This window comes from Melanerpes formicivorus, unplaced genomic scaffold, assembly GCF_026170545.1.
Source record: "Melanerpes formicivorus ecotype bairdi unplaced genomic scaffold, bMelFor1.0.p_v2 SCAF_6, whole genome shotgun sequence".
Lineage (NCBI taxonomy): Eukaryota > Metazoa > Chordata > Aves > Piciformes > Picidae > Melanerpes > Melanerpes formicivorus.
This window is the reverse complement of record NW_027142358.1, coordinates 22442446-22468829: the sequence shown is the minus strand read 5'-3', so window position 1 is coordinate 22468829 and position 26384 is coordinate 22442446. Positions and strand designations below refer to the sequence as shown.

Genomic DNA, 26384 nt, shown 5'->3' with positions numbered 1-26384 from the left:
AGTGATTTTTTGACGCTGCCGACATGACACCCGCCGCACTGCCCGGCTGAAGGCGGTGCCGGCGCGGTACGGCAGGCGGCGCTGTGGGCGGGCGGCCCGGGCGGGCGGCCCCTCTTGCCGCACGGAGAGGCCGCGGCGCCGGCGCGCGGCCGGCGCCGCCCCCTGCTCGCCTGGCGGCGCGGCGGCGGGCGGGAGCGGCGGCGGCGGCGATGGCGGACAGCGCCAGCGAGAGCGACACGGACGGCGCCGGCGGCAGCGGCGCGGGCGGAGGCCCGGCGGGGCCGCTGGCGGCGGGCGGCCCGGCGGCGGGGCCCGGCTCTGGGGTGGCGGGCGGCGGCTCGGGGGGCAAGGCGGGCGGGATCGTGATCTCGCCGTTCCGGCTGGAAGAGCTGACGAACCGCCTGGCCTCACTGCAGCAGGAGAACAAGGTGCTGAAGATCGAGCTGGAAACCTACAAGCTCAAGTGCAAAGCGCTGCAGGAGGAGAACCGCGACCTGCGCAAGGCCAGCGTCACCATCGTGAGTGCGGGCGGCGCCGCGTCGGGCCCGGTGGCGGGCGGGAGTGTGGGGGGTGCCCCGCCGCGGGGATGTCCACGCGGGGCGGGCCCGGCCTCCGGCCTCCCCTCAGCCCTGCCGCGGCCTTACCGCCCCGCCGCCACCGGGCGCCCACCCTGCCCCATCCCTCGCCCCCGCCCCCCTCCCCTTGGGGCGGCGGTTGCGACGAGTTTACCTCAGGCGGGCCTGGCTGTCACCATGGCCGTCGGGGAAGGGGGGGGACGGGGACGGAGGGGGGCGGGCAGGGAGGGGAGAGCACGGGGCAAGTGGGGTCACCCCACGCCCTTCGCGCCGTCTCGGGTCCTTGCGGGACCGGGAGGGAAACCGGCGACGAACCGAGGTGGTTCCTCTGCCGCCCCAGTCCCGCGTGGCCGGCCCGGCTGTCGGCGGGGAGGCGACCCGGTGTCGCCTCTGCGCTTGGCTGTCCGAACGGCAAGTGCTCGGAAAGGGTGGCTCAGCAGGGGTTTGAGGTGAGGAGCAGGAAGAGCATTTCTGGGTTTTCCTTGAAGTTTCTCAAAGTAGAGATTTTTCTTCAAGTAATCAGCGGAGATTACGGATTATCTCTTCAGCCGTCACCTCTCCATTCACTGTGCAGAAACGGCGAGTTGCAAGATAGCGTCTTAGTCATGAGCAAGTGTTTGATTTATTGGTACTCTCTGTTAGCTGTGGTATTTCAAGAGTTATTTAAAAATTAGTTTAAAACGAACCCCTTCAAACAGTGCAAGCAACACACACCACTCTGTCCCGGGAAGAGCTCAGCAGCTGGTTTGTGAGCACAGTGAGGATAACTTGGAATTCGTCATCATTTTATGTGATACCTAATGGCATCAATCCTCAGTAAAGTACATATAAAAACACAATTAATATGACATTCTTTTCTTCTCTGTGAGCTGGAAGTTTAGGAGCTTTAGATTGGGAGGCTTTTGCTAAATCAGTGGTTAGAGGGATCGTTTACATGTTATAATGGTCATAGCCTGCATGCAAACAAAGTAGGAAGCCAGTTAAAGACCAATTGAAGGTAACCCTGATACTTGTATTTGCTATCCTGAACATTCTTGCTAGTGCAGATAGAGATGCCTTGAGAGAGAGCTGTGAGAGAGAGCAAGACTTGCTCTCTTCTCATCAGGGGGTTACTTTATTACAGGCATAATGGCTATTTTATTGATAATCATTTTTGTTACTGTCGATATACCTAGCAAAGAAATGGAGCTTATCTAGGCAAACCCCTCGTCTGTTCCCAGTAGTAAGCGTTTAGTGTCTAGCAGGATGTCAGCCGGAAGAGTGCATGAAATACAATACAGAAGTAATTTATTCCAGGATGACAAATACAGTGTTAGTCGGGGAAATGTGTGCTTTGTTAATACTTTACGAGAAGAGAATGTCTTAATTAGGTAGCAGGAGAGTGCCTTCTAATGTTGAAAAGGGCTAAGACATCTTATCAGTCAGACATTTTCTTTTTCCCTGTTAGAATCACACAGCATCTTCCTGAGCCCATGGTAGGTGTATTGTTTGTAAACTTAAGTAAATGTTTGTGTGCATTAAAGTTCTTCAGGTGCTGTCTCTGGTTACAGATTATCTTCTGTTTTGATCCTATTTCAATTTACAAAAAGGAAGTATTTTTCTTAAATCTAAAACTCAGTTTCTATGTTTTTGACATCTTGGATAGAGAGAGAAAAGGTATTAGATTTTATTGTTTTTATAGCAACCTGTAGGCTGCCTGGAAAACTGGCAACATAATCAGGTATACTGTCATTGGTATGCTAAAGTGTGTGCACACAACTGAGTAAACCACTTCTAATTCAGCAAGCAGTGAAATAATGAATGCAAAATGTAACTTTTTTTTTCAGGTCACTGAGACTTTGTGCTGTGGTTTACATAGTCCGTAATGTAAACACATTTGCAGTCAAAATACTTAGATGTGTTGCTCTAGTATACAAGTGACTGGAGATGAACTTTCCTGGAAGTTGAAATGTGTGCTGTTTGCATGTAAATGTAATTAAATTGAAACTTTTCTGATTCCTCCATTGTGATTCTAAACCTTCATCCATTTACTCCTCCAGCCGCCAGCTCAAGCTCTTCACCATGTTGCTGTGCTGGCAGCTGGGTGCTGCATACCAATTTCCTGTAGTAGATATTGTAATGTCATGAATCAGCTTTGATTTTTATCAAGTGTTGAGGACGAGCTGTGAAGCACAAATGAAACTGACAGGTAGTCAAAATAGCAGGTGAAATGACTAAACCTCCTGTGTGCTGTAGGTAAAGGTGACTCCTGGAGCCACACAGCTCTTCATCTATGAGCCTTCAGTTGTGCAAGTGCTGCAGAGACACTGCACTTTTTCTAGCTTTCACCATTGCCTTCAATGGTTTTGAGTATTATCCATTTGAGGTTTACCAGGTAGAAAGTGATTTTCTTCCTCCTCCTTCTTGTATCTGTGCTGATATGACATCTTCTGTGTTTATGCATAGCATTGTTTGTGTCAGCATAGATGTGTACAGTTTGGGAATTATTTAAATAGCTTACCACAGAGGATCCTGGTAGTTCTATTGTGTACTTAACCCTTGTGTCATAGGATTGAAAAGAAGTGTTAATTAAGCATAGAGTAGTTGCATTTGGAAAACAGAAAGTGTTTACTTGTGTGCTTTCTAGCTTCGTATGAACATAAGAGCTCTCACCTGAAACTTGTAAAAAGAGATGCTGCTTTAATAGAGAGATTGGTAAAGCTAGCTTAGACTAAGGGTATGTCCAAAAAGAGTTGCAAACTCTACTCCTTTATCTCACCTGGTACGCTGGTAACAAATTGAGGGAGGGAGCAAAGCAAGGAGAAAGCTAGGTAGATGTGAAGTGTTACCTAGCAGTGCAGGAACATTGTATTACAAGATGCAAAGTTTCACGTCAGGTATTACAAAGAAGTAACAAAGGTCACCACACCCATTTGCAGAGTTCATTTATACAAATTTAGCTGTTTTAATGTGTAGTCTTGTGGAACGTTTCTGCGAGGCCTTTTATAAGGAAATGGAATGGATGGTGCCTAGGTGGGGAAGAATCATGCACCAGAAGATCTGAGATGCTGTGTATGTGATATGTGATGTAGTGAGTTTTGGTTGTGCTGCTACATTACCAGAAGTGGATTTCCTGCATAAACTTCCTTAATTTTATGGTGAAAAAGTTCTACCAAGGAGATGTCATACTTAATGATTTGAATCTGAGGACAGCACAATTTCTCCAGTTGTAACTTCAGAAGTGGGTGGTGATGGTGCTTTTCAAGTGCTTGGTTTGCTGTGTATGACAAACCCTGAAATCCTTCAGTGGGGTGTAGGTATGTCTTGGTCAGGGAGTTCCTTTTGAAGTCAGTAGAACTTGGATTTCAACTTCCTTTTTCTGTTTTTCAGTGTTTGATGTAACAAAGTCGGCCTATTGCAGGGTAAGCCATGTAACCTTTAACTGATACTGAAGCATTTTTATTTTCTTTGTAATTGTTTTGAGCTGACGGGTCTCATACAGAGTGCTTCTAATAACAAAAAGAACTTAAGTCCCTGATGGCTACAGGTATGTACATGCTCGCTCTTGAATGCTAGATTCAGCAATTTCATTCATGTAAATTTGCCTACTGTAGTCAAGCATCTTCTGTAGTGTTAAAAAATGAAGTATAATAAGCCTTATTCTGTTAATTTATTTTTCCTGAGATGAAGATACTGCATTTGAAAAGCCTTAATTGAAAAGTATTCCTCCTCCAGAATGCTTGGTGTAGCAGTTTTAATGCTTTGTAACATAGATTTTACAGGAAAACTTCTCAGTTGCTTTGCAGGGGAGGGAATTATCCTAGATATGCTGACTTGAGGTCCTCTGTAGATCCCTGACAGGATCATCGGCTGAGATGACAGCCTGATCCAGAATGCTAACGGCATAAGTAAGAATTGGGTGCTGGGTTTTGTGGGCTTGCTGCAAGTTGTCACTGTCTGATAATGACCGCTACAGCAGTGCTGGGAAGGGGCTTTGGAGGTTGCGAGTGACAATATTTTACTGCGAGACCCCTGTGACTCGGTAGCTAAACCTGTGCCTGTGCACCTTGGCTCTCAGCTTGACTGTGTTTATTCCCTGAATGCTAGCAGTGGGCAGTTGCATCTCCTGCATCTTCTGGTTTCCTCTGTGTTTCTGCAGAGCAGTGTGAGCAGCCTCACACCATTTGGGAGAAACAAGAGCAGGTAAAGCCCTACTCGGCTCCTGTTTCCTTACCTCTGCTCACAATTCCTATAGATTTGTTGCTTTTGATAATAGCCAACTCCTGGAAACAAAGAGGCTTTCTGGGACTTGCAGATCAGAAAAATCTGGTGTGATGGTGTAGCTTTGTTACAGTTTTCTCAATAAACAGATTTAGACACTGGAAATAAATACAATTTTAGCATTTTGTTCTCAAGGAAATGTGGTGGGATTTGTGTGTGTGTTTGATGTCTGTTGTCATGAGTCTTCATGGATAGACCTCTTTGGGGGACAGCCTGGATAGATAGTTTGGGGAATTGAATGGATATGCTGCGTTGTCCAAAATCCCCTGCAAAAATACTTTTTAACAGCTTTCTTCTTTCCTGGAGTTTGTACCACCTTTCAGAGTGGAACACATGGTTCAGTACAGAATGTCTATTAATAGTAGAAGAAAGGGCAGGATAAGCTGACTGAATTGAAATAAAAAAAACTTTAAAAGATGCTCACTTAAGTGCACAGAGATGAAGAAATCAATTAGTAGCAGCTAGAGGTAAAAGCAAACCAAGAAAGCAGAGATTAATATTTTAAAAGGAACAAGTCTATTGTTTACTCCTTACTTTAAAGTAGATCTTGTTGCCTGAAAGAGGCTGACTTAATGATTTTGTGATGTCTTCTGTATGTCTAAGAAACCTGCTTGGGGCTGTTGTGTCCAGCTGTGTTGTTTGTAACTCTACTTTATAGCTGGACTAAACTGAAAGTCTAATTAAAAAATAATTTACTTTAGTAATGCTTTACCCTACCTGCTTTTTAGAGTAAAGACAGCATTGTTCATGCACAATGAAACTCCAGGAAGAGCAGGCATATAGGAAATGAGTGTCTTGTATTTCAGTTTTACATTTGCCTCAGATTCTCAAGAAGTTCCTAGTCAACTTCTACAAAATATCTGTAGAGGAAAAAGGAAGCTTAGTAACACATTTCAATATTAACTCTTTTGTCCTTATGTCATCATGGTAGAAGCAATGCTTCTTGCTGTGTGGCTGGTGAATAGTAGGAAGGTGTATTGCCATCTCCTTCCATTTGGTAGTTGTGCACAGCTGCTGGCTTATTGAGTTCCCAGGGAAAAATGTTGTTGATGCTGTGGGAAGAGCACGTTACCATTTGTGTTGTAGGCCTTCTTCAATGCTGGCTAAAAAAACTAACCAAAAAAAAACCCAAAACCATCAAAAATTGTAATGTTTCTTAACTGGATTTGAATAGTTAATAAACAGGAATGCTTGTACAGGGAGTTTGAGGTTTCAGGGGGTTACTAAATCATCTGCTTTGATTTGTGCCACATCGTGTTTTTCTGAGTTGTTTCTGTGTTTTATCTCATAATTTACCTTGAATTGTGTCTTTGGGAAGGGTGTCCAATTTTAATTTGAAGACTGTGAGAGGTGAAGCTCCACTGTGCTTGGAAAGGCTCTGGTGTCCTGTCCCTGGGTCTTCCCTGGGTCTTTGTCAAGGCTGAGGCATTGTTTCCTGCAGTCTTTTCACTGGGTTGATGAGTACTCTTGATCCTGTGCTTTCTCCTTGTGATGGTGCAGGCTGTAACAAGCACCAGGTTTGCCTTGTCAGACTGAACTAAGCTTTCAGGCTCTCAGATGCGGGAAGTCTAATGTGCTAAATCACAAATGCTGCAGGTACATGATGCACTGATCTAGTCAACACCCTTTCCTGCTTCAAATTTGGACAAATGTTTCTGATAGCTTAAGCAGTAGTATCAGGAGGGCTATTTTCCCTATTTCTTTGAGCCTTAGTTTCATAACCCCTCTGTTTTTCTTTACAAGGAAGTACCAATCCCTTAAGCTTCTTGCCCCACTCTGCCCTGTATCAATTTCACCCCTGCTACCTCCAGGGGAGGAGGTGAGCTGTCTGGGGCTTGTGTAGCTGTCTGTTACAGTACGGTGTGAAACTAATAGAGGGTTGTTGTTTGTTCCTTCTGTTATGTCCATTCTCTGAGAGAATCCCTTGGTTTGTGGATTTGGTTTTTTTTGTGTTTGAATTTTTTTCAGAAGCACACTCTTGGCAGAATGAATTTGTTTCATATGAAAAAAAAAAATGTGAAGGTGTCAGTTGTCTTACTATTTTTTCAGTTTTGCTAATCTCATTCTCCTAGACTTCATTAGAAACGACATGCTGAGGAAAAATACTTAGTGAATATTTTGAACAACATCACATTTAGTACATGTTGGTGTGAAATTACTGATGAAATTTCCTACTGAGGAGTATTTTGGAGGTCAGTAAGCCACTGCAGAAATCCTGCTGTATATTTTGATTGTTTTATAACCATTTTTAATTAATGCCTGGTATGTGTTACTAAATCAAAAAGTGATATGGGTGTCATATGCACACTTAATACCTTTGTAGTTGTATTTATTACAAATAGCTGAAAGATGAATCTGTGCTTTTCTGCTGCAACTTTTTCTCTATACAACAGTGCCAAAAGGGCCCTTCGTATGTTTTTGTCCTTTATGCAGTAAACTAATTTGTCTCCAGTGTTGCCACTGAGTGGAGAATCAAACTGTGATAGCCATCTATGTCTTGCTTGCCTTAAATATCACACACCATCTCTGCATTTTAAATGTGTTACTTTATTGATGTTCCTATGTTTAATAATGGTGGGATGTCTTCAGTCAGTAGGAATACTGGATATTGCTCTGAATTACTGTGGGGATGGAAGTGAAATAAGAACTGAAATTGTAAAGTATGTTTGGGAATTTTTAGTCATGCAGAGTTCCTGATGTTTCTATGGGCTTGCTATTCTGCATAGAAAGATCTACTTTTAAGTGAATTTCTCCTTCAGGTTGTATCTTGAATTGTATGCCAGAACTGGTTTGAAGTCAGCTTTTATTTTAAGAAAACTGTTTAATGTCAGGTTTGAAGGTTCAGTGAGACTGATGGCTGCTCTTTCTTAGTGTATCTCCAGTGCCTTAAAAATGCTTTGAAGGAGAGAGTTGAGTTTATTCTGCATTGTACACCTAAACAGCAGGTTTGCTCTTACTAAAGGAAAAATATTCATGTATGCTACTGCTGTGTGTCTGCTAGAAATTTTTAATGATTCCCCCCCCACTAGTACAGTACAGGTCACTTGCCCAAATGAATGAGTTTTGCATTGTTCACATCTACTGGTTTAGATGGTAGAGTAAAATGTTAGGTTTTCCACAGGTTCCAGTGCTGCTGCTAATCCCAGTATGGGAGAGGTAGTATAGATAAGACATTAGGATAATTTTTAAATCCTGGAAATCATGTAAATCATTTTAGTTGTGATTTTTACTATATTGGAAATGTAATTTTATTGCTGATTTCAAAGGATGAAGGAAAGTAATTTTATGGGGTTTTGCACTTCTGTTTGTTTAGTTTTCCAGGGTGGATGCATGGTCTGCAGTTTTTTTACACTTGTTAATTCTGTTTATTTGTCCTCATTGCTTATTCCTGTGGCTGACTTCAGTTAATATTGTAGTTGTTTTTTACAAAGGCCTTAGATTTAACTGTTGATACACATGGAGTATGTTTTCATATACAGACTGTCTGCTAAACCTCCTTGCTTTAAATGAGGAAAGGTGTGGTACACAGCTGTGGTGAGTAAGCTTACACATCTGCTAGAGACTAAAACAAAAGATTTTGCTTTCATGCTGCACCTCATAAGGTGTGCTTGGGTGGGACTTCAGATGAGGAATAGAGGAGCAGCAATTTCTTGGAACAGTGACTCCATGGTAGTTGCATACATGGCTAGTCAGGCAGCTGGATTTATGGGGTACTGCAAGAGGATGGAGAGCTGTTTCCTCACAAATAGGTCTTGAAATGTGATTGGAATGAGAAAACAACATAGTGCTGTCCTCCAAAGGAGTGAAAGTTGTCATCAGTAGACATCTGATGTATTTCAGCATAGCCTTGGAAAAGCAGTGACAGGAGCAGTTGCTTTGCTGCTCTTTTTTAGGCTGAGGGGTAGGTGGAAGTTGCTGAATTTAGCAGCTGAGCAAGAGGTGAATCCTTTCTCTCTCTTGGTGGAAAAAAAAAAACAACCAACCAAACCAAAATTGAAGGAGGAGAATAATGGGGACAAAATATACAAATTGAATTGTGCACAGGTTTGGGGTCTAAAGAGAATGAATGGAAGAGACAAAGATGTACTCTAGAATAGAGACAAACCACACAATATAAAACAAGTTTCTATGGATCTGCAACAGAAAACATTTCTATGTTGTCTTGCTTCCAGTGCAGCAGCCTGGAGACATGCAGAAGGGAACATCTCAAGTTGTACTTCTTCAGTCAAGTCCTTCTGTATAACTGAAGAGGTGTCTTGTTTTTAATTAGGTGAACTGTTACTGTCCCATTTCAATGTATGAGGTGAGAGAAAGATGTGAGAATGAAGGCAAGATATTTGAACTATTCCACAGTAAAAATGCAAGTGTCTAAATAGGAAACTACAAAGCACAAATTACAGATGTGCAGGTGTCACATCTCTGTAGGATATATGGACTCCTTGATGAAAGCTAAACCAAAATGTTTGCAGAAACATTGGAGCCATTTTTAATTCTGACATCCGAGTCTTTAATTTTACAGATTTTCAGTTAAGATACAGACATTGTAGTCTAACTCTTACCTATGGAGACAGGTCTTTCAGCTCCTGAGAGTCCTCTATCCCTTCATGCATTCCCTTTCAGCAGTTTTGTTCCTGGATGAGCTTATTCCCTCAGCTCATCATCTGATCCCCTAATTGACAGAAAAACTCTTAGGATAAGGTCTTTTCTTCCCCCCTTCAACTTGGAATTTGACTGAAATGTCATTGTCTGTGCACTAATATTACACACAACCTGTTTGTCAGTTTGGAGTAGGATTTGTGAAGTAGATGAATATCTTTTCAGCTCAGCTGAAAGGCTGAAAAAGCCTATCAGTGTTTCAGCAACCAGTAACATTTCAGTAAAATTTTGATTCTAAAAATATGATGTTTCTACTTGTTACTGTGATGCTGAGGACTTTGTAGTTCCCTTATTAGCTGGTGCTAATGATATTTTAAACTCATACCACACATGTAATTCCCACAATGATATATTTTGATCCTGAGTAAAAGTAGAAATCTTCCATAACACTGTGTAATGGGCTGTAGTATGAAGTTATGCTTCTTTCCGTGCCTTACAGTTTAATTTCTACTTTCAACAGCAGATGTTACAAGGGTTTGGGGGCTTTTTTTTCTTTTTTTTTTTTGGTAGTGGTGGGATTTCCACTTTGTTTCCCTTCTCTTTCAAATAAACATCAAAAGCTTTTCAAGAGTAACTTTAACCTGAGGTTCAGATCTGCAGTATGCTCCCTTTTCACTGAAAATTGAGACGTGTTACTGGAAGTTCGTGCTCTGTGGGTGGAAAGGTGGGTAGGCATTTCCTAAAAATTTCTCTGTGGTAGACCTACTTCTCCAATTTTGTATGGTGTGAGTATTCAAGGATGATTGTATTCCCCCCACATCCTGAAAGACTCTATTTGTAGAGTTCAGGGACAGAGGGTACAGAGCAAAGGCCCTTTTTTCCATATTCCTCATCATATGTTCATGCACTAAATTGGTAGACTTGTTCCTTGTCTTGAAAACCTCAGAAGAGATTGCTCTTCAGAATACTGTGGGTATGTACTGTAAGATGTCCAAAGTGTAGAGAAGGAAGAAACAAACTACGACTCAACTCCCTGACTCCTAGTAAGGATAGGAAGAAACATTAGTTTGCTGTGATGAAGTTACTGCTAATGTGCCTTAACAGTGGGATGGAAAGTATGCTTACTTCATGACTGTGTTAATTTGGAACAAGGTATGATTGTACTCAATAACAGGCTTTGTGTCTGGCATTTGTAGATGGCTGAGAAACTGTTTCTCTAGAAAGCTAACATGTACAAGAGGAAATGAGGGGAGATTTTAGAAGTGCTCTTAAGAGGTTAGTTATGTCGAGTGACATGGGACACCTTGTAAGTAATGACTAAGTTATCCTTTAAAACAAACAAAAACCTAACAGCAAAAAAAAAGTTTTTGAAAGAAAATCAAGAAATTTCATAGTGAGCATCTCATGCTAAATTTTGGAAACACCAGAACTGGACTAGTAGTCCTCTTCCCTAGTTGAGATAAATTGAAAGGAAGAGGGATCTACATGTGCTGAAATCCACTTAGATCTAGGATAAAAGGATGAGTACATGGGCTGTTTGAGCTCAGGACCCCATCTAGAAATGATGAAACTTACTGCCTTCTGCCTGGAAACAGGGAGGGTCAATGATACCTGTGGCATGCTGGTGGCACTGCAGTGGCCTGATGCTTTTTGCTAGGAAGAATTTGGTATAGGAGAATAATAATAATTTCATTCATTACATACTCTGATGAAGAAAAAGTATATCATATTTGTATTCTTGCAATGATTTACCTGAGCTGCATAACATGATGTAAGATTTTCATGAAGATTATTTAAGAGGGGGTGACTATTAAGTCTCTGATCCCTGCTTTTGCTTGTGCTCTTTTGTCTTTAAATAGAGAAGCTGTTGTGGCAGCAAAGCTACTTTTTACAGTAGTCTGCTGTGGTTGCATTTTAAGCAGAAGTTTGTTATTTTAAAGCATAGCTCAATGCCTGTTAGCACCAGCATGCATACCTCTGGACAAAAGCTGTGTAGTACATTAGTCAACTAATGGTCTACATTATTCTGCTGAATCTTTTTGTGCTCTGAAACTTTGAGAGTGTGCAGTATTGAGTCTGCTAATTGGTTAGTCCAACAAAGTGAACTAGTTAATGTGTGGGGACATTGAAGATCAATAGTGAATTATCACTGGGTGGGGAAAAACAAAGTTTTAAATGTTAGCCTAGAAGTGTTTATGCATTACATGTCTGATACTGCAGACTAATTTGGACTGATTTGCAGCACTACTGTATTTCATGTAGGCTGTAGTACAGAGTGATGGTGTTGCTGACATTTGAGACTAAGTAGCACAACACAAACAGATTAGGTTAAAACTCAGTATTTTAGATGCAAGTCAAACAAAACCACAGCATTTTAAAAAGGGTGGCAATTCTAATAATTATGCAGGGCATGGAAAACGAGTTTAAAAATAATCCCAAACACAAAACAACAGTATATACTACAGCAGTAGCTATAAAGAATTTGGTTTCTTCTTTTTTTCCCCTATCTTTCATGTTCAGAAACCTGTGCATTCAAAAATTCAGGCAAGCTAAACATAAAACTACAAATCTAGAGATGTGTATAGATGCATCCTTATGACATTTTTCAGCAGCTTTTATACTGCAACTGAACAAAAGCAAAACCTGTTCCATGTGCTTCTGTATTCTATTTGTTTTACACTTATTGATTAGCTAGCAAATGATTCACAGTAAAAAAAAAAAAAATCATCAGTAAACCAGTAGTGTCACCAACAGTGTCACCAGCAGTCATGGTAAAGCAAAAACTTCTCTCCTGTAGTCATCAGTAAAGGATTAATAGAAGTATTTCAAACTTTGGTTCAGTTTTTGGTATAACAGGGTAGCTTTATTACCCATATTGGAAATTCTGTTTCTTTGTTGGTGTAAATCTTCAGTACAAACTGAAAAAAAAAAGGAAAACCCTAGCAAAGCAGAGGTATCTTCTGGAGGAGTGGTGTTGCCTAACCTTTGTGCTTGGAATGGTCACCAGCCTCTGCTGGGCTGAGGGTGGAGCTGTGTTCTAGACCCATTCTTACTGCCTTCCTGACTATGTTTACATGTGTTGTCATTACGATCCTTCTAGCAAACATTTAATATGTACTTTGAAGAAATATTTTGCTTGTATGCAATGAACTTGCGGGGAGGTGGGCTTTTGTTGTTTGTGTGCACTATACTCATTTTACACGTGTGCTGGAAATCCACTGCCACTGAAAATACAAGAAGTGCAAGAAATGTGTACTTCATGTACAGTGATGAGATGGAGAAATGACCTCATGAAATAGAGCCATTTGGAAAGGTCTGTGGGTGAGATTTAATTTTCCTGCTGGGTCATTCCTGCCTTGGCCTGTAACTTCTGTTGGCTCAGGTTACAGCTCTTGCATACTAGAAGCAGAGACTGCCGTCCTGATAGCTGTCTGGGAGCTTGTTGTACATGATGACGTTTAAGTAGCTGAAAAATAAGTGCTATTAAGCTTATGTCTAATGAATAGTCAGATTGTTACATTGTAAGTTCAGGCACTCAAAATAGGAAATATTTAATGTTTGCCTGTGTAACCTTGCTACCTTTCCTTTGTGGTGCTTTATTACCATGTAGTCTTTAATTACATTAAGACTTTCGTAACAGTGTTTGGTCGTGGTTAAACTGCTAAGTGAAAGTTATTTGAGATTTAATACTTTTTTCTAGACCCTCTTGACATTTTCTTTGACACAGAAAATGTGGCTTTTTCATGTGCTGCATTTATGTTCCTTGTTTAAAGCCAATATTTTGATATAATAAAAAACTTTGAAGAGAATACAGTCTGATTTTTGTTTTGAAAAAAGGCATTTAAATTGCTTGAAAATTACTTAGGTCAGTTCAGGGATTGGTTGTATTAGTTATCAGTTTCATATAGCTTTTTATGCCTTGTTTGTAGTGAACCAAATGCATTTATTTTATAAATATGGTGGTGAGATAAGCCTGTTTTCATCACAGTATATAGTATATCACAGTATCACTAAGGTTGGAAGAGACCTCGAGGATCATTGAGTCCAACCTGTCACCACGGACCTCATGACTAGACCGTGGCACCAAGTGCCATGTCCAGTCCCCTCTTGAACATCTCCAGGGATGGTGACTCCAGCACCTCTCTGGGCAGCCCATTCCAATGACTAATGGCGCTCTCAGTGAAGAACTTTCTCCTCACCTCAAGCCTAAACTTCCCCCAGCTTGAGACTGTGTCCCCTTGTTCTGGTGCTGGTTGCCTGGGAGAAGAGACCAACCCCCACCTGGCTAAAACATCCCTTCAGGTAGTTGTAGACGGCAATGAGGTCTCTCCTGAGCCCCCTCTTCTCCAGGCTAAACAATCCCAGCTCCCTCAGCCTCTCCTCATAGGGCTTGTGCTCAAGGCCTCTCCCCAGCCTTGTTGCCTTTCTCTGGACACGTTCAAGTGTCTCGATGTCCTTCTTAAACTGAGGGGCCCAGAACTGGACACAGTACTCAAGGTGCAGCCTAACCAATGCAGAGTACAGGGGCACAATGACTTCCCTGCGCCTGCTGGCCACACTATTCCTAATGCAGGCCAGGATGCCATTGGCCTTCTTGGCCACCTGGGCACACTGTTGGCTCATGTTTAGGCGGCTGTCAATCAGCACCCCCAGGTCCCTCTCTGTTTGGGAGCTCTCCAGCCACTCTGACCCCAGCCTGTAGCTCTGCATGGGGTTGCCGTGGCCAAAGTGCAGCACCCGGCACTTGGACTTGGTAAATGCCATCCCACTGGACTCCACTCATCTGTCCAATCCATCGAGATTCCTCTGCAGAGCCCTTCTACCCTCTAACTGCTTGCTGCTTTCATTTTCACACCTGCATGTTTCAGTTGTGCAAGAATCTTGCAGGTCGGCAGCAAAATGCAGAGAGAGAAGCTAGTTCAAGTGTTTGCATATCTGAAGTGGAATGGAATTGTATACCATGAAACAATTCACTTCATTGCTGATGCAGAGAAGCCGTTTATCATGTACAAGTAATACTGAACTTTTGCGCTTAGGAAGCTGGTCAGTTCTGGGAGCTCTTTTGAAATGCTGTTCCAAACCACAAGATGTATGCACACAGATCTTGAAGTTAACCAAATTTTTGAGAGGACTTGTAAGGCTGCATGAGTGATGTTGAGCTGAAAACATTTTATCATGGTTAAAATGACTTAGGAGAAAAATGTATGTCTGATGTCATTTGCCTCAGCTCATTTCTCCAGTCAAGTCTGTGGTCATTGTGGATTCACACAGCAATCTGCTGGGTCTACTTGGTAGGTTATCGAGTGAAGAACTCACTGTGGAGTTAGTAGTGGGAGTGTTGTCACAGAAGTGTTTTGACATGTCTAGCCAAAACCTAATTGACCTTTTAAAAAGGAGAGGAGTGGGGAAATGAAGGGGAGGGAGAACTCTAAATGGAGATTAAAAGGAACTGTAACTTAACACTTTATAGTAATAAAACTCAGGTATGTTTTTTCGTCTTATGCAGTAGACCTCATCTGCTGAATAGCTGAAATGTAGGGATGGTGTTTTGAGACACTTCTGACTGTGGCTTTAATATTAAATGATAGGTAGCATTTAGAATAGCTGAAGTTACCAGCTGAAGTATACTGATGTTTCATTTTTTTCTTGATTACTGTGTTTTGGAAAAAAACACCTGGTAAGCATGCAAACTAAAAATCCCTTTCCTCTTCTATGAGCTTTGTGTGTGTGTATTTGTTAAAAACAGCAAGCAACCGATCCCCAACAAAACAAAAAAAACCAAACAAAAGTCCAGCAGCTTGAGGTTCTGAAAGAAACATACCAAAGTATTACCGTTTGTTTGCTTTCAAAAGTATGGGGCTTATAGGAGAAACTGTAGACCCCAGAATAAAAATGCCTAGTTCTGCTATTTGTGTGTCTCGGTTACTTCTGAAAATGCATCTTAAAGAAGAGAAAACTAGGGGGAAAAAAGAAAAGGAAATTAATAAAAGCACTTTCATGTCAGAACTGAGGAAGTGACCCTGGGGGATGCTGTAGATTAAGCAGGAAATCACACTACAAATTGAACCCAGAACTTGAATTCCAGCTCCCCACTTCAACCACAAAAGCATTCATTGTCTTTTCAGACAGGCCACCAGGCTGACAAAAAGTACCTTTACTTAGGAGGAAGGCTGTGCCTGCATCATACTGGGACTTCGGTGGGATTTCCTTGTCCTTCAGCCCTTGCCAGATAGAGGTGTGCTCCTGGGCACTCAGGATAGTTGGCAGTAGTGTGAACCATCCGTCTCCTGACTTAATGCTGACTTCTGTTCTTAGGGTGGTTCATGTTTCTCCTTGTCTGAAATGCGCATTGCATGTGGTGTTTTCATGTCAAGTGTGGCTGGAAGATTTGTAGGAAAAAATGGAAAAGCTGCAGTATAAATTTCCCCCTGTAAGGGAACCGTATCAACTCAGTGCAGTATTTATTGCATTTATAGACCTGCAGTTTTCTGTTCTGTTTTAAACTGCTTCCAAAAACTATGGCCAGAGCAGTAACTTGCATTAATACTGTCAGAGGAGGAGTGTGTACTTCAGGAGAACGGGGTAACTGAGGTTTTGTTTTTATAGAAGAACTGTGTGTTCTAAGAACGTGCCATTGTAACTTTGTGCACTTCACACGCTTTTTGCCTCGTCATAATTTTTAGTAGACTTTTGGAATGACACTTCTCTCAAGTGACAGCTTGAGTTCAGTGTAATGTGTTCAGCAACTGAGATAATCTCTTCCCGAAGCTGCTCCAATCTTTCAGTCTATATTCAGTAGCTAAGATAGAGTTTCTTGCCTATAGCAACCAGACTAAACTGCTCTTCAGCTCCATCTGCAGGCTTGTATTTTCCATAGGGTCCTGTCAACAGAAATTGCACCATAATAGAACGGATGAATGGTAAGGAGGTCATGGTGGCTTATGCCTTAAAGATGAGGAACCTTCAGTAGGTTAAAGCATTGCTTGGGAGGATGTTTCTTGTTGGAAACAGTGTCACCTCTTATTGTGGATGCTACTGGAGTTAGGTGCTGCTTTGTCCATGTGCTATCCAGGCATACTTGGTGTCTGGCTTTCAGGTGGTCCAGTGTATGTGAAAGGAGCAGTCTGCGAAACTAAGATGCAAGAACTTGTTTGTGTCAGATCCTTAGTAATGTTGTACTGATACTGAACAAGGAGTAGGCATTAACTGTGATTGTTGCACCTGCTTACTTACTGTGCATTAGGGTTTGTGAAGCTTTTAGGAGAAACAGCTGGGGGTAGAAGGCTGTAATTCTGTGATTTTATTAACTATTTTTTTTTGGACTGTTGAAGCTGGTGCTTCACTGGGAATATTGGATTTTGCTGCTTCATAAAACAGCACTAGAGCAGTGGTTGGGGTATGACTCAGTGACACAAAGAGCATCCCACTGTAAGGAGAAACTGCTGCATGTACTAGAAGCAAGAGGGCAGAGGGAAATCTAGCTGTGTGAACTTGATCTGCTAAAGGTATATTCACAGGAAGAACTGAGAGCAGGGAGTATTTCAACACTAACTTTTCACAGTTTGTGATAGCATATACAGCATGTGGAAAATAACTTCTAATGAGATTCACTTTCAAATAAGATACTCAGTTATTATATAAAGTTTAGGAGAAAAACAGTTCTTAATTCTTTTAAAATTAGCTCATTGGATTGTAAGTACATCACCTTTATTAGTTATAAGGGTTCCATATGCTGCTGTAATAGAAATAATGGGATTTTTCTTCCTAGAAAATATAAGAGGTTTAGTGTGGTTTATATCCATGAGGTACTTTTTTCTTCTTCTTAATTCTTGATTTCTTGCAGAGTAACACGATAGACTGTCATTTATGGTCATGACCAAAATAATTGCAGATTTTCATTAGTTGACTTGTCCATGAAATGCTCTGTGTTAGCTCTACCTGAAGTTTTGAGACACAGGAGATGGTATTTGGGCAGAAAATCTGCAGTGGAAGTAGATTGTGTGTTTCAGGTTTCCAGAGACTGACTGATCAGATATTATCATTTTGTATCACTTGGAGCCTTCACAATGTATTTGGTAATAAGGTAAAAAGAACAGAAGGAATTGCTGTTAAGAGTTTTTGGGTGTTGAATCTGATATGGCTAGTAGAGAAGGAAAAAAAAACCTGAAGATATCTATACCCAGACCTGCAGTCTCTGATTTCCAGGGTTGTTTTTTTTTAATCCTATCAGAGCCTCTTTTCATATGCAGATACTTAATAAAAAGATTATCAATATGGAAACACAATGTATATGTGTTCAGAAAAATATTGCAGTCTGTTCAGGAAATAGTATTAAAACCAGTTATTTAATAATGTATATATCAGTTTTACACCACCAGTTTATGGGGTGAAATGAGCAACAGATTACAAGATTTTAGGCAATATTAAACATGAATGATTTTATTACTTAAGGTAATTGAACTATCCTCAAGTACTAAGATGAAGGGAAAGTTTCAGAATGAAACTAATTTGATTTAGAAGAAATACGGTAATGCATCCTGTGCTTTTGTACCCAGTCTTAATAACTGTAATAACTTAATGTTTTTTAACTAAAATGTTTGTGTTACAATTGCTGACCCTTGGGTAATTCAAGTGAGCTTTCATTGTGTTAAATACGATGTTTAGTTATCTGAAACTTACAGTTCATAGTTAGATTTATAGGGTCCCTGTTGTTTGTGCAGCTGAGAAATAGATTCTTTGCAAAATAGAGGCAGATGTAATCATACTCAGCTTTTCCTTTGAGTCTATTGAATGCAAGCTCGGGTCATGCACAGTGTAGATAAAGGGGCTGTTGCAGAGCAGTTTAAACAGGTCTGAATTGTGGCTGCTCATTCTTAGTTTCCCTGTGCCAGCCCCCTCTGCCTGTGTGGTATGCCAATTTAGGATGTGGATCCAGGAAAGAAAAGTGGGAGGAGGAAAGGGTGTCTCCTCCTGCTTAGCCTGGCTTGCTGCCTGGCCACATGAGCACCTGTGCAAGCACAAAGGAGGGGTATTTGTCCAGGAGTGTGCTGGGATCTTGGCAGCCTGTGTTCATGTTGGCCTAAGCAACCATCATTAACATAACACCAGGATCTGGCTATGAGGTGTTGTGCAGGCTTGGTGCTGTAATAATGTTTTTTTAGCACTTTAGATTGATGCAGAGCATGAGTAGAACAAATTGTGCAAGTTAGGGATGAACAGAAATCAAAGTAGAAATACCCTTGTTCTTTTCTTCTTAAGAAGAAAATGCTTTCTAATTTGATTTTAAGCAAACTTCATCTTTTGTCTAAACCACCGAAAAGCAGACCCTAGGACAAATCCTGTGTAGTGAAGGCAGTAGAGGAGTTGATTTTGGAACAGCATGCATGAATTTCAACAATTTGAGGATGGGGAACCCTTGAAATTTGTTTACTCTGTTCCAACATGTCTCTGAAGGTACAAGATTATTAGCAGTTCAAAGTAAAGCCACGTTTAGTATGTGACAGACTCTGTTGTTGAGATCAGTTAGATTCCTTCATTTTTAATCCTCTGATCTGTGGCCTGCCAATTTAGCATTTTTTCAGAACTCTAGGACAACTGTACTTTATCTTGACAAGTCATAATACCAATGCTGAATGTGCTGGAGTAGTGGTTCTCTGCCACTGAGATGCACAAACAATAGAGGGGGAGGTGCTGTGCAGGTCCTAAGCTAATAAACTGTGCCAGATCTTTCTGCCTTTTTTTTTTTTTCCCAAGGTTGGGTTTGTGCCAGCTCATCTGGTGACAGGGAAAAGGGAGCTGGTGGCAGACAGATAGCAGGAAAGGGCCAAGTCAAAAAACAGCGATGGGAGAAGACATAAGAGGTGGGGATAAAGATGTGAAGAGAAGGATTGGATGGAAGGAGGACTCACCTGAGAAGTTTCCAAACTACCACTTTATATTTTATGATACTGATGGTATCATGAGGAAAATTTACAATTGTCCTATTGTTCCACCAGATCTGAAGGCATTTATATTCTTTAAGTGACTTTTCATGTAGACACAAAAGGTGTCTCTGTTTAAGTCATTGTCTCTTGGACTACTAGGGACTGTATAATTCCAGTTAAAAGGTCACGGACAGAATGGAATATTTCATACATTTTTACAGTGTGCCATAAAGAGCTGGTTATTTTGGCACATTTTTTGGTAGAGTTTGCTCTGCTGATTTGTATATGTGATCTTTAATTTGCCTGTATTAAATACACTCCATCGCCCTTTAGCACAGACTTCCAAACAACAGCTTCTGTGTTTCATTTATCAAGTTAACTAGGGAATGTGAGCAAGCAAGCTGGCTTTCTATGCCTAGGTGCTAGAGGAGCGGTGAAATGAAAATTGTCTTCTCTGGTGATTCTTCATGGGGAAGAATTCTAGAGTAGCTGTCCTCTTAAGAAATTTGAAAATCCTCAGGGTAAAGCTACCACATGGCATTTTTTGAAGTTGATGTTGTACATAGTAAAGTAAGAGTTATGAGAAGTAATGGGAGCATGTTGCCTGGTGGTTGTGTAGAAATCCTCATGAGATGAGATGTGCTGCCTGTAGCTCAGAAGCAAGGCATATCTAGGTGAAAGAATAAGCATATTATTTAATTCCTGGAAAGCAGGGCTGCTGTCTAGGACTCTGGAAAGAAGGCACAGTGCTGAATGCAACAGTCTTAGAGCTGTGCTTCAGCATATGATGGAGAATGTTTAGAAAGGGTTTTGTTTTCAGGACAAGAGTAAGTAAAAGTAGGTATCTGTGAACAAGTAATAATATGAAGTTTAAAAGGTTGAGAAGTTTATGCATTTGAGGGTAAGCCCATTTAAAGCACCAATCTAGATTTCTCACTTGAAAGATGTGAAACAGAAAACAAAGAAAGGTGCTAGAAAGGGCAGTGGTCACAGCACTTAGATTCAGCCTACTCTTCTCCAAGACCATGTCAAGATTAAAAAAAAAAGAGGTGGGGTGGTAATGGAATAATTTCAGATTTTAATGTGGAAATTTGTTCCCTTTTTCCTTAAAACTGTGTCTTTACTCCACAGCAAGCAAGGGCAGAGCAGGAAGAGGAATTCATCAGTAATACTCTATTTAAGAAGATTCAAGCTCTGCAGAAAGAAAAAGAAACACTTGCAGTAAACTATGAAAAGGAAGAGGAATTCCTCACTAATGAGCTTTCAAGAAAACTGATGCAGGTAATTGGTGCCTTTACTGATGCTTCAGGTGGCTGAACCTTTTTGTTAGTATTACTGCAGTCAGAGGGATGTGGTCAGGTTGTAGCTATTTAGAGCTGACACCGGATAAAAGCAAAGTAGAAGTAGTGTGGTGCGTAAGCATTTTTTAATATACGGCTTTAAAGTTTGCATCTGCAGGCTCACCGTGTTGAAAGTTTGTCAAGATACAAAGAAACAGATGTAGCTTTCAGCAAATGTTACCTGTCTTACAAAAGTGATTAATTTAAAATGTTAGTGAAATAAAGACTATTTTCTGGAGTATTTTATATTTAAGAAGAGTTGTAATAATAAACTTAGACTACAAGAATGTGCAGTGATACTTGAAGGAGACTTTTCCTGTAAGTTTATCCATATCCATACTTTTAACAAAACAGTTGTTTCTCTTCAGTTAAAACACTGGGACTAAAACTAAAAAAGTTGAAGATGCTGGGAAAATGTAAGGTGGAGAAACTTTTTGTTACCCAAGTTGCTAATTTTTGGCAAGTATTTGTTGGAAACGTTGTATGTGCTTGCCCTGTTCTATTAGACTTACCTAAACACCTTTGTAGTTATGTACTTTTTGGCCTCTGCAGGAGACAAGGTACTAAGGTAAATGTGTTGTGTGATCCACTGTTGTTTTTTTTCTGCTGTCAAGCTTTGTCCTGAAAAACTAACCAATTTTAAAGAACCTAATTTGTGTGGTGTAAGCACTTACTATGTTCTGCAGCTGGAGACTTAAAACATGTTTAACCTTACCATTAGGAAATAATACTGTTTGGAAACAACATTAGAGCTAATTCTGTTTGACACTTCTGTTGCTTAAAAATTAGGACTTCTATAACTTTGTCTATTTGATGCCTACTATCATGGATTAATTTAAGGATCAAGAGAATATATTCATCATAGAATCCTAGAATGGCTTAGGTTGGAAGGGACATTAGAGACCGTCTGCTCCAACCTTCCCGCCATGGGTAGGGACACCTCTCAACCTGACTCAAGCTACTCAAGGCCTCATCCAACCTGGCCTCGAACACCCCCAGGGAGGAGGCATCAACAACCTCCCTGAGCAATCTATTCCAGAGTCCCACCACCCTCATACTGAAGAACTTCTTCCTAAGATCCACTTTAAACCTACTTTCCCTCAGCTGATACTACTATTTCCCTTTGCTGTTCTTGAGAACATTCAAGAATGTTTCTGCGTACAACGTACGTTTGCTTTCAAAGTCAGATGTTCTAATGAAAAATAGAGAAGCAGATGGCAGTTAAATAGGGTTATTGAGTGTTCTTTTCTGATTGAAGTAAAATGTAGATGTCATTAGGAAAAAAACTTTCCACTAAAGTCTCTTCTAGAAAAGGGAGAAATGGTATGTTGAGCAATGTTGTTTAATTGAAAGATGTAGAAATCAGTTACAGAACCAGGTTACCTGGGGTGTGCACTATACATTGTGTAGAGGAAAGTAAAACCTACTTTAAAAGCATAAATTACACTTGATTTGGCTGAAGGGTTTTCAACTTACTGAATGACTCTGAATGCAAATTTGTCCTCTAAAAGTTTTGCCACAACCAAATTGCTCTATCTCACTTTTTTTTTTTTCCCCTAAGAGTTCAACTGAGATTGCTTTGAAGCTGTATCTTTAACAGCTCTTAAATTACTAATACTATGCATAATAGGTTCACACCTCACAAAGAGAAATATAAACTTCCTGTCAAACTAAGACTAAAATTAAATTGTAGTCTTTTTTTGCTGTGGACTTTCAGAAAGTATCTTTTGATTATTGCCTTAAATTAAGAAAAAAGGTAAGTGGCCAAGTTAGTGCCTCATTGTAGTGTGTGAAATAACACAAGAGAATTGTGCTCCTTATGCATTGGAAACCCTTCAAAGGTGTAATTTCATTCTCACTAGTGAGAGAAAGATTCAGAGAAGCACTTAAATCTGAAACATAATGCAGGCAAAACTGGTGAAGTTGTCTCATCTTTCTTATGGCCTCTGGAGGAAGCTTATCAGTTTCAACCTTATCCTGTAAGCATTATACAGCTTTTAGTAGGCAAGCTACAAGTTGCTGCTGAAAGTACTTATGTAGCCATAATTACAGTACTATGGAGGTGAAAGTCTCACCACTATTCGCTTTTACTAAACAGTATCTCAGCCTGCGGCCTTACACTTCATCTGGCTCTACAAGCCTCACTGAGCATGTGATAAATGTGGTCATGTCAACCAGAGGATTTTAAAAAGTGACAACTCCTAAATGCACCTGTCTTCCAAATTGTTAGTCCTAAAGCTGTGTCATTTCTCTCAGCATCACCAGGTAGCAGTTTTTGGGAGTAAACTGTTAGTTTGTCCTCTGAATACTAACCCAGCTCACCTGAAAAAAATTACCTGTCAGCATCCTGTCAATGCTAGTAGTGATTGTGCCTGTGAAAGGTGAGCAGCATACAATAACTTGCTTATAAGTTCACTTGTTAACTGCAGCACACAGAGGGGAAGATGAGAAGTGATACATCAAAGCTTTAGTGCAAAGCACATTTTAAGCTGCGTCAGAGGAATCTTGCCTGGTCAGTAGGTTTTGTAGTCCATGCCTCTGGATGACATTTCATACCTTTACAGTGGCTCAACACTGCGGTATAGGTGGAGTGCTTGTTTGTTAAAAAGCAAACTCTGCGTATATGTTAGATGCAGATCTCATTTAATGCCTTGATTATGTCTTTAATATGATAAGCTGTCTTTCAGGGGCAGAAAGTTAAGGTAATTACAATTCCTCTTTCTGAATTTTCTGACAACTGTGAGGCAAATACTGAATTGATCAATGCCCACTTCCATTTTTGGTATCTTTGGTCTGGAGAGGATTATAGCTAAATTAGATGCAGACTGTGGACAATGACTTAACCAGAAATACAGTAGTCTGCAGTGGAAGTGTGGGCAGTAATTGGTTGCTTCACTGTTCTGTGCTATTTGGATTAAAGTTTTAATCTTTGTTTTTGCCAGGCAGCGTTGGTCCGGCCTGGAACTAGACTTTCAAAATTCATGCTGTTGTTGTGCCTCAAATGGCTTCCTGCGTATTGTCTCACTGAGAGAAAAAAGAGAGCATATGAATCTGTTTTGGCTAAGGCTTTGTCTTTTAGAGCAGGGAAAGCAGTGTACATCTGGTAAACTACATGTCATTTGTAGTGTCTTAATTATTAAAAATATTCACTAGTCTATAGCTGTCTCAAAATTACTGCAGTACTATTCAGTTGAAAGCCACCTGGCAGAGGGACTATTGTCCTATGGCCTGTGTTGTTTTTTACTTAGTCAAACCTTTGTTTGTCACAAATGTAGGGGCATATGCATTGCATTCAGGCTAATATCTGCAGTGAGCTCCCTGAGTGCTAAAACACTGAAAATGTGAAAGCTGTCTTTCAGAGCTCAAGCTGCAGCACTCCTCACTAACAGCCTAACAAGAGTTGCCCAGTTCAGCATGATGTGCATTACTATTACAAAACACAGAATTACTTCAGGTTGTCAATATTGAAATAGATAATTTTGAAGCATTTTCTATATGCAGGCTTGCTGGTGCCATATCATTGCTTGATAATACTTGTTTATAACTGTGTGGCATCAATTTCTGCCTCTGCAAGCAGAGTGGATGCTTTTGCCACTGCAGTTTCCTCTGTTTAGCATAATATTTAATTTTCTAGGCTGAATGCTGCAGAGGTGAAGTGGCACATCTGTATCTCAGCAGAGAATTTCTACTAAAAACCCCAAGCTTCAGAATATATCTGGTTGAAAAGAGACCTCAAAGATCATCCAGTCCAACCTTCAATGCTGCACTGAAGAGTCAATACATACATTCCTGTTGAAGTCCTTGCAAAACCTTGTATTAATTTACTGTATTTTCCCATGTATTACTTGAATGATTTTTTTGTTTAATTAAGTGTCCTCAATCCCTAGTCATTGTAGAATGGTAGTAATATTAGCTGGATTATCCTTAGAAGTGTTTTTGATGCAGGCTCTGGTCTTGCTGTGAGCATGGACTTGCTGAATTACTGTTTTTAAATTTAAAGTAGTAAATCTTGAAATCTTTTGTGAAACAAGGCTGCTCACAAGAATATTTTTTCTAATATTGTTTTAACTACAAAGTCAATTCTTTAAACTGTGCAGCAGTCCTTTTCAAAATCTGCTCTTGTGAGACACCACCTTGAATACTGCATCCGGTTCTGGTGTCCCCGTCATAAGAAGTACACAGAGCTGCGTCCGGAGTGAGTCTGGAGGAGAACCACAAAGATGATCCAAGGGCTGGAACACCTCTGCTATGAGGATAGGCTGAAGGAGTTGGGGCTGTTCAGTCCAGAAAGGAAAATCTGGGGAGATTTCAGGGATGCCTTCACATAACTGAAGAGATGCTACTGGAAGACTGCAGAGGAACTTTTCGTAAGGGTGTCTAGCAATAGGACAAGGGGAAATGGTTTTAAGCTGAGGGTACAGTAGGTTTAGAGTGGATCTCAGGAAGAAGTTCTTTAGTATGAGGGTGGTGAGACTCGCCTAGGGAGGTTGTGGATGCCTCCTCCCTGGGGGTGTTCAAGGCCAGATTGGATGAGACCTTGAGCAGCTGAATCTAGTTGAGAGGCATTCTTGCCCATTGTAGGGGCATTGGAGTAGATGAACTGTAAGGTCCCTTTTAACATAAGCCATTCTGTGATTCTATGAAAATCAAATACAAATTATTTTCAATACCCATGTATTTATGGAAGTGCAAATTCATCCAAGTACCTGTCCTTGAAAATAAAACGTTACAACATAGCAAGATAATAGCACAATGTGTGTTGAGTCAGATGAAGTAATTGGGAGACTATGCAGAGCTGTTTTTCATGCAAGTCTGATTCCTTACAATTCCTTCAAAAATTGTGAGTCTGTAAACATTAGCTAATATCCTTCCTGCTCTCCAGAATTTGATACGTCAGCTCAAGGATGCAAGAGTGATTGTGCAAAATAAACAGTCAGCTCATCTATCATTTATTTGATGAACATCTGGACACAAAGTGGAGGCAAACTGCTGATACAAATTTATTAATAAATAGGGCTTTCAGGATGCAGCAAAGGAGGAATGGGACAACATTTTAGGGCTGAAGTACCAAAATTAGGCTGTTCAGAACCATGCACAAGGTCATAGTCTGAGGGATAAATGAGGAGTGCCTTTTTTAAGGGGCAACTTCATCCCTTAGCTCCATTATTTCTTAAAAACACTTTGCTGTCCCAGAATGTGTCCGCAACTGAGAGGAGTGTCTTCTTTTCCTCACACAGTTAAACATTACAGTCTTACGGATTATGTGATGGCCAGAGCAGAAAATAAACAGGTGGAAGAAAAGTGCCCACTATGTTGAGCGGATGGCCAGAGCACAGTGTAATTACAGCACTGTCTTTTGGTGACATATGCTTTTCCCTGTGTCATGTTCATACCACAGTACGGATCACACTGTTCTACCCACGAGATGTGTATCCCTGTCTTGGAGCAATTTCATTGTGATTCTGACTTTAAAGTGACTAAAGTGGCTCTACTCCAAGCTATAATTTATATTAAAATGTGGGGAGGTTGGTTGGTTGGCTTTGATCTACCTGCTAGAGATCTTCACAGAAAGAAGTTCTCTCCAATCAGAGTGTTAAAATACTGGAACAGACTGCACAGGGATGTGGTGGAGGTCCCATCCATGGAGACATTCAAGATCAGACTCAGTGTAGGCCTGGGCAGCCTGATCT

General features: G+C 40.8%; 1 protein-coding gene across 2 annotated transcripts in view; it reads left to right on the top strand.

The window, feature by feature from the left end:
* The first annotated feature begins 203 nt into the window (after positions 1–203).
* Positions 204–26384, top strand: part of CCDC6 (coiled-coil domain containing 6) — a 51500-nt gene continuing 25319 nt past the window's right edge. For both annotated transcript variants that reach the window (XM_068140064.1, XM_068140065.1), the window contains exons 1-2: positions 204–518; positions 20486–20635. In XM_068140064.1, coding sequence (XP_067996165.1) covers positions 210–518; positions 20486–20635 — 459 coding nt within the window. In that variant the 5' untranslated portion in view covers positions 204–209. The remainder of the gene's footprint in view (positions 519–20485; positions 20636–26384) is intronic.